The following is a 15,685-nucleotide window of genomic DNA, read 5'->3' as shown; positions in this document are numbered from 1 at the left end:
TGACTGTAGGGATGGTATTCTTGGGGTCGTATGCAGTGCCATCCAGTCTCCAAACGTCACGTGTGTGGTTGGCACCAAAGTTCTCGATCTTGGTCTCATCAGACCAGAGAACCTTGAACCAGTCTGTCTCAGAGTCCTCCAAGTGATCATGAGCAAACTGTAGACGAGCCTTGACATGACGCTTTGAAAGTAAAGGTACCTTACGGGCTCGTCTGGAACGGAGACCATTGCGGTGGAGTACGTTACTTATGGTATTGACTGAAACCAATGTCCCCACTGCCATGAGATCTTCCCGGAGCTCCTTCCTTGTTGTCCTTGGGTTAGCCTTGACTCTTCGGACAAGCCTGGCCTCGGCACGGGTGGAAACTTTCAAAGGCTGTCCAGGCCGTGGAAGGCTAACAGTAGTTCCATAAGCCTTCCACTTCCTGATGATGCTCCCAACAGTGGAGACAGGTAGGCCCAACTCCTTGGAAAGGGTTTTGTACCCCTTGCCAGCCTTGTGACCCTCCACGATCTTGTCTCTGATGGCCTTGGAATGCTCCTTTGTCTTTCCCATGTTGACCAAGTATGAGTGCTGTTCACAAGTTTGGGGAGGGTCTTAATTAGTCAGAAAAGGCTGGAAAAAGATGATTAATCCAAACATGTGAAGCTCATTGTTCTTTGTGCCTGAAATACTTCTTAATACTTTAGGGGAACCAAACAGAATTCTTGTGGTTTGAGGGATGAATAATAAATGACCCTCTGAATAAACTTTTCACAATTTAAAAAAAAAAAAATAAAAAAAGAAATAACATTCTTTTTTGCTGCAGTGCATTTCACACTTCCAGGCTGATCTACAGTCCAAATGTCACAATGCCAAGTTAATTCCGAATGTGTAAACCAGCTAAATCTGCAGGGGGTTGAATACTACTTGTAGGCACTGTACATACATACATACATACATACATACTGTATATATATTTTTGACATCCCTACATAAAAGTCCAGTTTATCAATATATAAAATTAATCAACCTGATTGGAATACAGTGTGTTGAGCGATAAACTAAAAAAAAATATATATTTATAATACATTTATATTTAAAATACATAATACATTTTTTTATTGCTACAACTGCACAAACCTCACTGTTGTGAATACTGTCTGGTGGAGTTCCGCTCTTGGACTCCCTCCTGTGGTCACTGAGGTTAGTGGTTAGATTCTGTTCCACAGTTCTACACACCTGGTTTGCAGGTCAAACCTTGATTTTGGATATAGGTGTATGCTGGCTGTTTATCTCTGCCAGTTGTGTGAAATTCCAGAGACTATAGGAGTCTGTTTCTTGTCCCTCTGGCTTCCCCGCTACCAAGCTAAGCTAAGTTCATGGTTTTGATTCATACTTTGTGTTTTATTTACTTATGCTTCTGTGAATGATCTCTGAAGGGTTTTTTTTGTATCATATCCTGTTTGTTTGTGCCTTCAGATAAGGAAGATCTAACTTCCTAGTCAGTCTATGCTATTTATCTTATCAAGGGTTAGGGTACCTTCACACTTTAGCGACGCAGCAGCGATCCGACCAGCGATCTGACCTGGTCAGGATCGCTGCTGCATCGCTACATGGTCGCTGGTGAGCTGTCAAACAGGCAGATCTCACCAGCGACCAGTGACCAGCCCCCAGCCAGCAGCGACGTGCAAGCGACGCTGCGCTTGCACGGAGCCAGCGTCTGGAAGCTGCGGACACTGGTAACTAAGGTAAACATCGGGTATGGTTACCCGATGTTTACCTTAGTTACCAGCTCACACCGCTTAACTTAGCGTGTGCAGGGAGCAGGAGCCGGCACTGGCAGCATGAGAGCTGCGGAGGCTGGTAACGAAGGTAAATATCGGGTAACCACCTTGGTTACCCGATGTTTACCTTGGTTACAGCTTACCACAGGCTGTCAGACGCCGGCTCCTGCTCCCTTCACATTCAGGATTGTTGCTCTCTCGCTGTTACACACAGCGATGTGTGCTTATCAGCTGGAGAGCAACAATAAAAAAACGAACCAGGGCTGTGTGTAACGAGCAGCGATCTCACAGCAGGGGCCAGATCGCTGCTCAGTGTCACACACAGCGAGATCGCTAATGAGGTCACAAAAAACGTGACTCTGCAGCGATCTCAGTAGCGATCTCGCTGTGTGTGAAGTACCCCTTAGTCAGCAGGGTAATTGCTAGTTTTTTCCTACTATTTCACCAGAGTCTTATACGGATTGTGAACGTGCGAGTATTAGATTACTCCTCCTTTTTTGCACATTATTTGTAGGAAGGTTTGATAGGGTTTTTTCATACCAGCCGCAAGAGTTCCCTATCATGTCTTTTGTATTTAGTATAGAGTGGCCTCGGTTTGCTCCATCTTGCTCTTACTGTATATATCTTTTCATCTTTGCTCACAGTCTGTACATGTGGGAGGCTGCCTATTTTCTTTGGGAAATCTGTTCTGAGGCAAGATAGTTTCTTTTCACTTTCTGCCTTGTAGGTTATGTAGCCCTCCGGCTGGGTTTGAGGCATCTACGATTGTCAGGTATGCTGCCCGGCTACTTCTAGTGTGGTGTTAAGCTCAGGGCTTGCGGTTGGTACGTTATTACCTACGACTCTAGTGGATTGTGCTCATTGTAGACATTGAACATCAGATTATAACACCTCACAAGGTTTGTGTGCCATACTATAAGTGGCACATGGAATCTCTGCATGATAAATACAAATTCTAGTGTTGCTTACACCAAGACAGAACTCCACAACTCAGAGCACTTTCAGAAAAATCAATTTGGTTAGGACCCTTAACAATCACACAGAATACAAATCTTGCTTTGAAGAAAAAAAAAAAAAAACAAGCAAAAACATAAAACATAATTCTTGTATTATCTTACCACCAGCCTCTCGCTGATATTCAAAGTTTATCCCACTCATTACTGTGCTGCCCATGTTCGAAGGGAGGGTATTCCACCATTTGTACTCAAATCCAAGTGCAGCTTGTGTACCAACTGGGCACTCCCTGCAGACTATTATGGAACAACAAAAAAACAAAAAATGACATTGCTAAGTAAAGTAGCAATTTTTGATTGTTATTTAATGTCTAATTCATACTAAACTTAGGCAATTTTTGGAGAGGTTAAAACTAAATATTACTATAGTTTAAACAAGGTAGTGACAGGTAATATGTACACAGTATGTTTTATAAGAATCCTATGGTGTTAGGATCGGTCACATTATTACCAAAATGCAGGGCTCAAGGTGTGGTGCCACCTATTGTAAGTAGCACTCCTACAAGTCATTATTGAAACTTTTCATATGACTTTGGATTTATAAAAGCTATCTGTCCTTATTGTTTGATATCTGTTAAAAAGAGAAATATTAATGGTGTATATTTTTTTTTTCATTTATCCTGTATTCTAAACTGATAAAGAGTATACCAAAAAAAAAAAAAAAAATGTTTCTGTCCACGGAGCTAGTGGATTTTAGGCTATGTGCGCACTTTGCGTTTTTGCACATTTTTCAAGTGCTTTTTTGGTCTAAAAACTGCATGACTTTGCTTCCCCAGCAAAGTCTATGAGTATTCATTTTTGCTGTCCGCACAGTGCAGTTTTTTTTTTAGATGCGTTTTTGTGGTGACCATAAAGATGCCAAATATCAATTATTTCTGCGTTTTTGCCAGCGTTTTTCACCCATGCAATGCATGGGAAAAAACGCAGCAAAACGCAGAAAAAAAGGCATGCGTTTTGTGGATGCGTTTTTACTACGGGTGCTTTTTTGTGCATTTTTTTTTTTTTTTCCGCCAAAAACGCCCAAAAACTCAGAAACTTTGTGGTCACAAATAAAGGCAGCATGCGCATATCACGTTGGAGACCGTGCGCTCCCCCACCTTTCGTTTGAGGATGCCCCACAGATGTTCAATAGGGTTTAGGTCAGGGCACATGCTTGGCTAGTCCAGCACCTTTACCCTCAGTTTGTTTTAGCCAGGCAGTGGTTGTCTTGGAGGTGTGTTTGGAGTCATTATGTTGAAATACTATGTCCCAAGAATGACAAAAGTATTTTAGGAGTGATACCTTTATAGGCTAACCAGAAAAATTATATTAGCAAGCTTTCAGAGCACAGAGGCTCCTTCTTCAAGCAAATTACAAATGATTCATTTGTAGCCTATAAAAGGTATCACTCCTAAAATACTTTTGTCATTCTTGGGACATAGTATTTCAATTGATTTTTCTGGCTAACACGGTACCACAATATTACCCTGTATTGCACATTGAGTCATTATGTTGGAATACTGCACTGCTGTATTGTCTCTGAAAGCAGGGGATCACGCTGTGAATCAGTATGTCACAGTACATGTTGGCATTCATGGTTCCCTCAGTGAACTGTAGCTACCTACAGCTGGCAGCCTCATGCAGCCCCAAATCATGACACCCCCACCATCATGCTTGACTGTTTTCAAGAAACACTTCTCTGTTTTCCTTACCTGGTTGTCACCATACTCACTTGACACCATCTGAACCAAATAAGTTTCTCTTGGTCTCATCAGACAACAGGACATGGATCCATAATCCATGTCCTTGATCTGCTTGTCTTCAGCAAACTGTTTGTAGGCTATCTTTTGCATTATGTTTCGAAGAGGCTTTCTTCTGGGATTACAGCCATACAGGCCAATTTGATGCAGTGTGTGGCATATGTCTGAGCACTGACAGGCTGACCCCCCCCAACCCTTTAACTTTTGTAGCAATTCTGGCAGCACATATGTCTATTTTGAAAAGATAACCCCTGGATATGATGCTGAGCACAAGCACTCAACTTTTTTGGTTGACCATGGAGAGACCTGTTGTGAGTGGAACCTGTCTTGCTAAAAAAATGTATAGTTTTGGCCACCATGCTGCAGCTCAGTTTCAGGGTGATGGCATTCTTATAGCCTAGGCCATCTTTATGTAGAGCAAAAAAATCTTTTTCCAGATCCTCAGAATTCTTTGCCATGCGGCGTCATCTTGAACTTCCAGTGACCAGTGTTTGAGAGTGTGTGAGCGATACCACCAAATTTAACACCTGCTCCCCATTCACACCTGACACTTGTTAATAGTAATGACACCAGGGAGGCAAAATGGCTGATTGGACACAATTTGATCATTTTCACAGGTGTGTACTTAATTTAGTTGACAGCTGTTTTGACATTAATGGCTGTGTGTGAGTTATTTAGAGACCACACCAAATTTCCACTATTATACAAGTTATACACTGACTACTTTACATTGTATTAAAGTGTCATATCTTCAGTGTTGTCCCATGCAAAGATAATAAAATATTTATGAAAATGTGACGGGTGTATTCAGGTTTGTAATATACTGTATATGCAGGTTAATAGTATTTTTTTCACATGACAGGTTCTCTTTAAAGTGCACTGCTAAACTATGGCCAACTGAAGCACCAATTGCCAATGTGGGTGGACGTGGTTTGGTCACATGCATTTATCCCTGACATCAGATTTAACTGTCAGGTCAAGGGCCCTCCAAACACTTTGGCTCCGAGCGAGGGGGGTTGAAGGCAATGTTTTGCTACATGCAAACATTACATTGAGTTATAGGCTGAAAGTTTGTTAAATGAATAAAGAAATGCTGTCTTTGCCTGTGAATCGTGATAAAATATATTGTGCCAATTAGTGCTCAGGGGGGGTTCAATCCTGTACAGTGGCCCACTGGGGAATTCACCTGTTCCCCTATGTACCAGATGGAGCATGCCTTAGAATAATAAGATCCACAGATGCTATCTCGCTTAGTTTTCGCACACTCTACAGATGGTCTACTGCTTTTACAGGTGTAGTCTAAGATTGGGGATATCTTCCTGCTATTTCAGTTTGAGTGGAATAACAGTTCATACACATTTCATTCATTTTCTAGTATATAGCAGAAGACTGACCTCGAAAAACCTCATTATTGAGTCCTGTGTTATGCTTTGGAAACAACTCAAACACCAAATCCTTTCACAAATTGGACAGCCCATTTAAGAACAAAGACCAACCAAATCATTTTGGATCTCAGCATAGTTCTGAATATTTTATTTATTTTCCTCCCAATTCCGAGGCTCCTAATTTTTATTTGCATCTTGGGTAGCTGTAATTTGATGCTCTTGTATTTGTATATTAATTATATTGTTTGGAAAATTTGTGAAACTATAATATATCTTTATTGCAGATGTTTTTTTAGGCTTATTGTTCCCCAATCAACATACTATTGGTTGTAAATTTATTTATGTTGAGTATCTTTGCAGGTATGCTTGTTTTAATGATGCCTTTGGTTTGAGTAAAATGTGAAGCTAGGTAGGTACGGTGTCTGATAACCTCTTATCCCGTGTAAATGAGCAAGGTAATGAGGAAAAAAAAAAAAAAGGAAAAAAATTCAATAAAAACTGAATTACCGTATTTTTCGCTTTATAAGACGCACTTTTCCTCCCCAAATTTTGGGAGGAAAATGGGGGGTGCGTCTTATAAAGCGGTAGCGGGGGGGGGGGGCGATCGGGCGGGTGCCTGTGGCTGCATGCAAGCGCCCGGGTACCTGTACTTGCATGCAGCGGCAGCCGGGTACCCGTGGCTGTGTACGGGCGGCAGCGGGTGCTGTGTGGGGTCGGCAGCCAGGTACCTGTGCTTGCATGCGGTGGCAGACGGGTACCCATGGCTGTGTGCGGGCGGCAGCCGGGTGCTGTGTGCGAGCGGCAGTCGGGTGCCCGTGCAGGTACTCGGCTGCCGCCCTCACACAGTCACCCATCTGCCGCCCGCACACAGCCATGGGTACCCGGCTGCCACCGCACGCAAGCACAGGTACCCGGCGGCTTGTACGCAGAGTGGGCGGGCAGCTGTGCAGCTTACCAGTTGTCCGCAGTCCCACTTTCAAATGATGGCGCCGGTGGAGCTCTTGGATGAGAGCTCCATCTGCGCACGCGCTGCTCCGGGAGTCAGCGCGTGCGCAGATGGAGCCCTTGGATGAGAGCTCCATCTGCGCATGCGGCGCCATTACTTGAATCGGGACCGCGGACACACTCCACCACTGAGCCGTCGCCGCCGCTCCCACTACTGAGCCGCCGCCGCTGCCACCACTGAACCGGGACCGCGGACACACGCCACCACTGAGCAGTCCCTGCCGCTGCCACCACTGAGCAGTTGCCGCCGCTCCCACCACTGAGCCGCCGCTGCCACCACTGAACCGGGACCGCGGACACACGCCACCACTGAGCAGTCCCTGCCGCTGCCACCACTGAGCAGTTGCCGCCGCCGCTGCCACCACTGAATCGGGACCGCGGACACACGCCACCACTGAGCAGTCCCTGCCGCTGCCACCACTGAGCCGTCGCCGCCACTCCCACCACTGAGCCGTCGCCGCCGCTGCCACCACTGAACCGGGACCGCGGACACACTCCACCACTGAGCAGTCCATGCCACCACTGAGCAGTCGCCGCCGCCGCTGCCACCACTGAACCGGGACCGCGGACACTCACTGCACCGGCCTGCTGCACGGCTCACACGCCACGGCTGCTGCCGCCACCACGGACCCCACGGATCCTGCCACCGCGGACGCGCCTGCAACCACGGCACCTGCAACCACGGACCCCGCTGCCACTGACCTGCCGCGCCTGCCAGCACAACCTGTGCCTCCTGTGACCCCGCTTCACCACCACTGCTGCCCCCCTCCGGTAAGAGAACACCGGAGTATAAGACGGACCCCATTTTTCTTTTTTTTACCTTTTTTATGTCTAAGTTTGGGGTGCGTCTTATATTCCGGTGCGTCTTATAAAGCGAAAAATACGGTACTTCTTAAAATATACTTACTGGTACCATTTGAAAACATGCCATGAGGGCACGGCTCACAGATCGTAGTGTTGGATTGATGGAAGCCAGGGTTACAAGGTGGACATTCTATTTTGATGCCCGACACTGGCAATACTTTAGCACCTTCCATTGTGTCATTGCATATTTTAGGCTCAATCCATTTGTAAATCAGTTGCGTCTAAATGCGAAAATAAGACCGCTCAAGGTTAGGACTTTTTAAGTAACCAAACCACAAAAAAACAAACACATATTTGTACCCAGCTGATGGCTATAATTACCTCTCCATTGGCATCACATGGCATGTGAGTGTAAAAATAGTCTTTATCAGTGCATGGGGGGCGAAGAGTACAGACTGCAGAACCAGCCACTAAACAGAAAGAAATAATCTAAATACAGTTACATTGCTATCAATAAAATTAATGTAATCCACAGAAGATACTATTTAAATCATTTTCTAGATGTCCATTTTCATCCAATTTATTTATTCACACACTGATATCAAATCTATGAGCTAATTATATTTAGCACTTAAAGTAGGACCAGCTCTAACTACATGCAAACCATTGTTTATACTAACTATACTTCTATAATACGGACGCAAGTGTGAATAAAGCCTCATGTTAGCATTTTTCATTTGCTTTCAGGAATAGACTCAAGAAAAGAAAAATATTGTGAAATAAATAATACATTAAAAATACTAATTAGATACTAAAGGTCAACTATGTATTTCATATATATTAGCACTGACATTGACCCGGCATGGAATTGGACAAAGAAAGAAACTGAAGGTACGGCTCTCTTTTTCAATGGAGTGTAAACATTAATAATTTGACATGATTCAATCAGTGTATCCGACTGTAAAGGGATAATTTGTGCGTCTTCAATGGGAAATGTAGAATCAACTGGGTTTAACTCCAGGGAGAAGACAGGAGTTGGGTAGTTACCTGATCCCCCCCCTTCTCTCCAATTGTAAGGGGAGTCAGAAAGCCTCCATATTCATTACATGACCTGCCAGTCCAGCAAAAAGAAAAAAATCTATTGAACGGGAATTTATCACCAGGTTTTTGCCATGAAACTGACAGCAAGATCATTTGAAAAGCTAGACAACCTGAATCCAGCGGTGTCACTTATTGAGCCACTTGCTTTAGTTTTCATAAAATAATGGTTTTAATCAGCTAGAGATTATTGTAAAGGAATCCAGCTCACCGACGTCTGACCTCACCGCACCTCAGACACGGATCCGGCCCTGCCCCGGCCGCAGCAACGAAAATGAAGATAGACGATCCAGCTGAGTGACCAGGTGATTTATTCAGTGCAATACAGACAAGGCATGGTAGTGCTTGATTAAGGACGTTAAGCCAGAAACGCGTTAACCACGACCATGCCTTGTCTGTATTGCACTGAATAAATCACCTGATCACTCAGCTGGATCGTCTTTCTTCATTTTATCTAGAGATTATCACTAGAGAACTAGGCAACCTTCTGCCGTGTAGTCCTCCTTATTTATGGCCTCTGATTAACTCCACCCTCAGCACTAATTGCCAGATATATAGATATACAGTGCCTACAAGTAGTCTTCAACCCCCTGCAGATTTAGCAGGTTTGATAAGATGCAAATAAGTTAGAGCCTGCAAACTTCCAACAAGAGCAGGATTTATTAACAGATGCATAAATCTTAAAAACCAACAAGTTATGTTGCTCAGTTAAAATTTTAATAAATTTTCAACATAAAAGTGTGGGTCGATTATTATTCAACCCCTAGGTTTAATATTTTGTGGAATAACCCTTGTTTGCAATTACAGCTAATAATCGCCTTTTATAAGACCTGATCAGGCCGGCACAGGTCTCTGGAGTTATCTTGGCCCACTCCTCCATGCAGATCTTCTCCAAGTTATCTAGGTTCTTTGGGTGTCTCATGTGGACTTTAATCTTGAGCTCCTTCCACAAGTTTTCAATTGGGTTAAGGTCAGGAGACTGACTAGGCCACTGCAACACCTTGATTTTTTCCCTCTTGAACCAGGCTTTGGTTTTCTTGGCTGTGTGCTTTGGGTCGTTGTCTTGTTGGAAGATGAAATGACGACCCATCTTAAGATCCTTGATGGAGGAGCGGAGGTTCTTGGCCAAAATCTCCAGGTAGGCCGTGCTATCCATCTTCCCATGGATGCGGACCAGATGGCCAGGCCCCTTGGCTGAGAAACAGCCCCACAGCATGATGCTGCCACCACCATGCTTGACTGTAGGGATGGTATTCTTGGGGTCGTATGCAGTGCCATCCAGTCTCCAAACGTCACGTGTGTGGTTGGCACCAAAGTTCTCGATCTTGGTCTCATCAGACCAGAGAACCTTGAACCAGTCTGTCTCAGAGTCCTCCAAGTGATCATGAGCAAACTGTAGACGAGCCTTGACATGACGCTTTGAAAGTAAAGGTACCTTACGGGCTCTTCTGGAACGGAGACCATTGCGGTGGAGTACATTACTTATGGTATTGACTGAAACCAATGTCCCCACTGCCATGAGATCTTTCCGGAGCTCCTTCCTTGTTGTCCTTGGGTTAGCCTTGACTCTTCGGACAAGCCTGGCCTCGGCACGGGTGGAAACTTTCAAAGGTTGTCCAGGCCGTGGAAGGCTAACAGTAGTTCCATAAGCCTTCCACTTCCTGATGATGCTCCCAACAGTGGAGACAGGTAGGCCCAACTCCTTGGAAATGGTTTTGTACCCCTTGCCAGCCTTGTGACCATCCACGATCTTGTCTCTGATGGCCTTGGAATGCTCCTTTGTCTTTCCCATGTTGACCAAGTATGAGTGCTGTTCACAAGTTTGGGGAGGGTCTTAATTAGTCAGAAAAGGCTGGAAAAAGATAATTAATCCAAACATGTGAAGCTCATTGTTCTTTGTGCCTGAAATACTTCTTAATACTTTAGGGGAACCAAAAAGAATTCTTGTGGATTGAGGGGTTGAATAATAAATGACCCTCTGAATAAACTTTTCACAATTTAAAAAAAAAATAAAAATTAAAAAAGAACATTCTGGGCGTCCACGGATGACAACAGTGGTGGATGATCGCCGCATACTTTCTTTGGTGAAGAAGAACCCGTTCACAACATCAACTGAAGTCCAGAACACTCTCAGTGAAGTAGGTGTATCTGTCTCTAAGTCAACAGTAAAGAGAAGACTCCATGAAAGTAAATACAAAGGGTTCACATCTAGATGCAAACCATTCATCAATTCCAAAAATAGACAGGCCAGAGTTAAATTTGCTGAAAAACACCTCATGAAGCCAGCTCAGTTCTGGAAAAGTATTCTATGGACAGATGAGACAAAGATCAACCTGTACCAGAATGATAGGAAGAAAAAAGTTTGGAGAAGAAAGGGAACGGCACATGATCCAAGGCACACCACATCCTCTGTAAAACATGGTGGAGGCAACGTGATGGCATGGGCATGCATGGCTTTCAATGGCACTGGGTCACTTGTGTTTATTGATGACATAACAGCAGACAAGAGTAGCCGGATGAATTCTGAAGTGTACCGGGATATACTTTCAGCCCAGATTCAGCCAAATGCCGCAAAGTTGATCGGACGGCGCTTCATAGTACAGATGGACAATGACCCCAAGCATACAGCCAAAGCTACCCAGGAGTTCATGAGTGCAAAAAAGGGGAACATTCTGCAATGGCCAAGTCAATCACCAGATCTTAACCCAATTGAGCATGCATTTCACTTGCTCAAATCCAAACTTAAGACGGAAAGACCCACAAACAAGCAAGACCTGAAGGCTGCGGCTGTAAAGGCCTGGCAAAGCATTAAGAAGGAGGAAACCCAGCGTTTGGTGATGTCCATGGGTTCCAGACTTAAGGCAGTGATTGCCTCCAAAGGATTCGCAACAAAATATTGAAAATAAAAATATTTTGTTTGGGTTTGGTTTATTTGTCCAATTACTTTTGACCTCCTAAAATGTGGAGTGTTTGTAAAGAAATGTGTACAATTCCTACAATTTCTATCAGATATTTTTGTTCAAACCTTCAAATTAAACGTTACAATCTACACTTGAATTCTGTTGTAGAGGTTTCATTTCAAATCCAATGTGGTGGCATGCAGAGCCCAACTCGCGAAAATTGTGTCACTGTCCAAATATTTCTGGACCTAACTGTATATATATTATATATATACTGTGCATAGGCAAAATGCTGTCAATCAGTGGTGTGGTTGGGGGTTATACAAAGCTCTGCATTCAGAAGACTGGTAGATTTGTGGCAGATAAAACAGAAATTATCAAAATTGCTGTAAGTAGCCCAGTAAGTGATACATCGCTGAAATTAGGGTCTATGCGTCATCATCATGGTGCTCTCATAAGAGATATAAATATTTTTTGTACAAATAGGTGCTTGGTCTAGCTCCCTGAGCTAGGCATTTCATCTAGGCATTTCATCTATATAGCTTTCCATGGACAAGTGGCTGCAGTTGGGCCCTGTCCTTCTCACATTGAGGTCACGGACACAAGGTAAGGTTTTAATACTTGAGACAGGATAAGACAGTCTCACCTGGGTACACCTTGTCGTGGTGAGATGCCATTTACACCTTGTGATTAATGTTAACCAAGAACCCAATATTATTTACATGTAAGGCTGCTTTCACACATCCGGTTTGAGCAGTGCGGCTCAATCCGGCTGTGAAGCCTATGCAACGGATGCGGTGAAAACACTGCATCCTTTGCATAAGTTTTTTACATGCGGCCGGTCCGGTTTTTGTCGCTTGCGGCATGCTACTGAGCATGCGCAGTGGCAAAAACCGCATGCAGCGGCCGGATGCGGTTTTTGCCGCATTGCGCCGCATCCGGCATCCATAGGGATGCATTGGGAAAAGCGCCGCATCGGCCGGATGCGGCGCGATGCGGTTTTTTTTGCCGGAGCAAAAAACGTGCCAGGGAACGTTCCATCCGGCCGCCGCATCGACTAAATCTGCCGCATGCGGCAAAAACCGGACCGAATGCAAGCCCATGCGGCACAATGCGGCACTAATTAAAGTCTATGCAGGAAAAACGCAACCGGCAGCAAAAAAAAACGGTTGCGGTTTTCCTGCAAAGTGCCGGATTGTGCCGCATTTCAAAAGCCGGATGTGTGAAAGCAGCCTAACACTACTAGGGACTTACTACAGGGTATATATTCATTTTGTGTTTTTTTTTCTTGGGTTTTGTCTTCTCTCAGATAACATAGCAAAAAACTGATGACAGATTCAATAAAAAAAATGTATGGAGGCACTTAAAGAAACATTTGCTGAAAGTTTATCCCCTGCTTTTTGTGAAAACACGGTCCTTCAGGCATTTAGGAGAGACTAACTATGTTCTTGAATGTGATTAGGTTACAGTCAAAGTGAAAGCTTTTTATTTCATAATTCAATATATAGGTTACCTGAATACTTATCAGATTCACATGGTATACAAGAGACTGCCCCATGGTATGAAAAAGTATTCGGGGGGCACAGGTCACAGAATGAGGTGCCAGTACTGGGGGCAAATGTACCAGGCTTGCACTGAAAGCATTCTGAAGTATAAGCAGCACCTGTGAAAGGAAAAATACTTTTTATAGGTAAACTTTTTGATATATAAAGAAAACCTGTGTGATAGACCAAACATTATACATACCAGTAATAAGAATATTCCTCAACAGCACAGGTTTGAGACCATTATTTCCCATGTTAAAAGCCATTGTTCTCCAATATAGCACATTAGTTCCTTTTGTGAGTTTCACCTGTTGAAAATATTGAAAACACAGGTTTATTTCAGCTTGGAATACATTCGTCGTGATCCTGTAGCTAGACTTTAAAATCCGGACTCCATCTTCCACTTTGTGTAATTGCGCCACGCTCTGGTGGCAACAGTCAAAGACAAAAACACCAACCAGCCCAGGTACCTGATCGATGTGGCATCAAGGAACACTGTCTTGCAATACCGAGAGAGGATACAGAATGTCAAGTTAAAGCTGTACTTTACGTTGCTCCATGGGGTGAAACAGAGGCATCATATTGCTTGGTCACCCAACCATACAACAATCCAGGAGAAAGGTCAGCTCATAACCAATGTCAAGACAGGACTGAGGCAAAGACAGGACTGAGACAAAGACCCATAACACCAAGCTGAACTGAGGAGGCTTGGTGTCAGCATGAGAGGTATAGTCTGCTAGCAGGAGCATTTTTTTTCTAAAGATGTCTTGTAAGTATCAGCCTCTAGGTGGCATACCGTTAACCCATGGTCCCTGTGTCCCCAAATGAAGCAACAGAGAAAAGCCTTTATAACTGCAGACAAAGTTTGACAATAACAAACCTATTGCTGATCAAAAAAAAGAATTTTTTCACGCTTAATTGAAATGTCAACACTATATATTCGAAATGGCATACATCTATTTACTTCATTATTAAAGATATCAATTTTTGGATGGCTTGTGAAAAAACATTTACTCTAGTAATTGACAAAGCTCTTGATAACTTTGCACCCTCACGAGAAAAAGATATGGTTTCCAGTTTGCACCACTTGTCTATAAGCACCATCAGGGAAAGCATGCATCCCTCTCCCACCAAAAGGGGTACTTTTTGGACAATTTTGAAAATGTAAGTAGCCTACAAAGTCCAATAGTGCAGTGTGCTAAATAGACTAGTGGTTACTACCTAGTCAGCAGTGGCGTAACTAGAGTTTGATGGGTCCTGGTGCAAAGTTTGGACCTGCCCCCCCCCCCACAACGTACACCGACGCTTGGGGTACAGGATAATGACGCTGACACTTAGCTCTTACCCACAGCACCCAGGTTTCCTATGATATGAAATCCCTCTATCAGCATCCTGCTTTCCTATGTTCTGATATCCATCTTGTCATCGGCACCCAGCTTCGCCATGCTCTGCTATACATCTTTCCCTCAGCACCCAGCTTTCCCATATCAGAGCATGGGAAAGCTGGATGCTAAGAGATGTATATCAGAGCATGGGAAAGCTGGGTGCTAAGGAAAAGAGCCTTTTTCCCCTCAGCACAAAACAATTCCCATCCCATGCTTGTATCTTTGTCCCCCCTCGTATATAGTTCTCCAAATACTATAATCGCACCCACATAGCCTTCCATATAGTTTAAAGTATCCCACATAACCCTTCATATATTAGAATGCACCTCCATAGTCCTCCTTGTATTATAATGCATTTCCCATAGTTCTCCATGTATTATAATTCCCCCCATAGTCCTCAATGTATAAAGTAGCCCTCATAGCCCTTCAAATATTATAAATGTACCCATAGTTCTCCATATATTATAATTCACCCCTTAGTGAATTATTATACTGCACCACATAGTCCTCCATGTTTTATAATGTACCCCCATAGTCCATGTATAAGGTAGCCTCCATAGTCCTCCATACAGTCAGGGCCAGAAAAATTTGGACAGTGACACAAGTTTTATTATTTTAGCTGTTTACAAAAACATGTTCAGAAATACAATTATATATATAATATGGGCTGAAAGTGCACACTCCCAGCTGCAATATGAGAGTTTTCACATCCAAATCGGAGAAAGGGTTTAGGAATCATAGCTCTGTAATGCATAGCCTCCTCTTTTTCAAGGGAACAAAAGTAATTGGACAAGGGACTCTAAGGGCTGCAATTAACTCTGAAGGAGTCTCCCTCGTTAACCTGTAATCAATGAAGTAGTTAAAAGGTCTGGGGTTGATTACAGGTGTGTGGTTTTGCATTTGGAAGCTATGATCAGACAACATGCGGTCTAAGGAACTCTCAATTGAGGTGAAGCAGAACATCCTGAGGCTGAAAAAAAAGAAAAAATCCATCAGAGAGATAGCAGACATGCTTGGAGTAGCAAAATCAACAGTCGGGTACATT

At 43.7% G+C, this 15,685-nt stretch overlaps 1 protein-coding gene across 2 annotated transcripts in view; it reads right to left on the bottom strand.

The window, feature by feature from the left end:
- The window catches only part of ELAPOR1 (endosome-lysosome associated apoptosis and autophagy regulator 1), a 231,190-nt gene that overhangs the window by 86,175 nt on the left and 129,330 nt on the right, over positions 1-15,685 (bottom strand). For both annotated transcript variants that reach the window (XM_075335810.1, XM_075335811.1), the window contains exons 6-10: positions 13,458-13,563; positions 13,225-13,374; positions 8,095-8,183; positions 7,817-7,994; positions 2,886-3,017 (exon numbers count right to left, since the gene is read on the bottom strand). In XM_075335810.1, coding sequence (XP_075191925.1) covers positions 2,886-3,017; positions 7,817-7,994; positions 8,095-8,183; positions 13,225-13,374; positions 13,458-13,563 — 655 coding nt within the window. The remainder of the gene's footprint in view (positions 1-2,885; positions 3,018-7,816; positions 7,995-8,094; positions 8,184-13,224; positions 13,375-13,457; positions 13,564-15,685) is intronic.

Source organism: Anomaloglossus baeobatrachus, chromosome 2 (genome assembly GCF_048569485.1).
Source record: "Anomaloglossus baeobatrachus isolate aAnoBae1 chromosome 2, aAnoBae1.hap1, whole genome shotgun sequence".
In the NCBI taxonomy this organism is placed as follows: domain Eukaryota; kingdom Metazoa; phylum Chordata; class Amphibia; order Anura; family Aromobatidae; genus Anomaloglossus; species Anomaloglossus baeobatrachus.
Note: the sequence above shows the minus strand (reverse complement) of the source record. Positions and strands in the feature narration are given on the sequence as shown.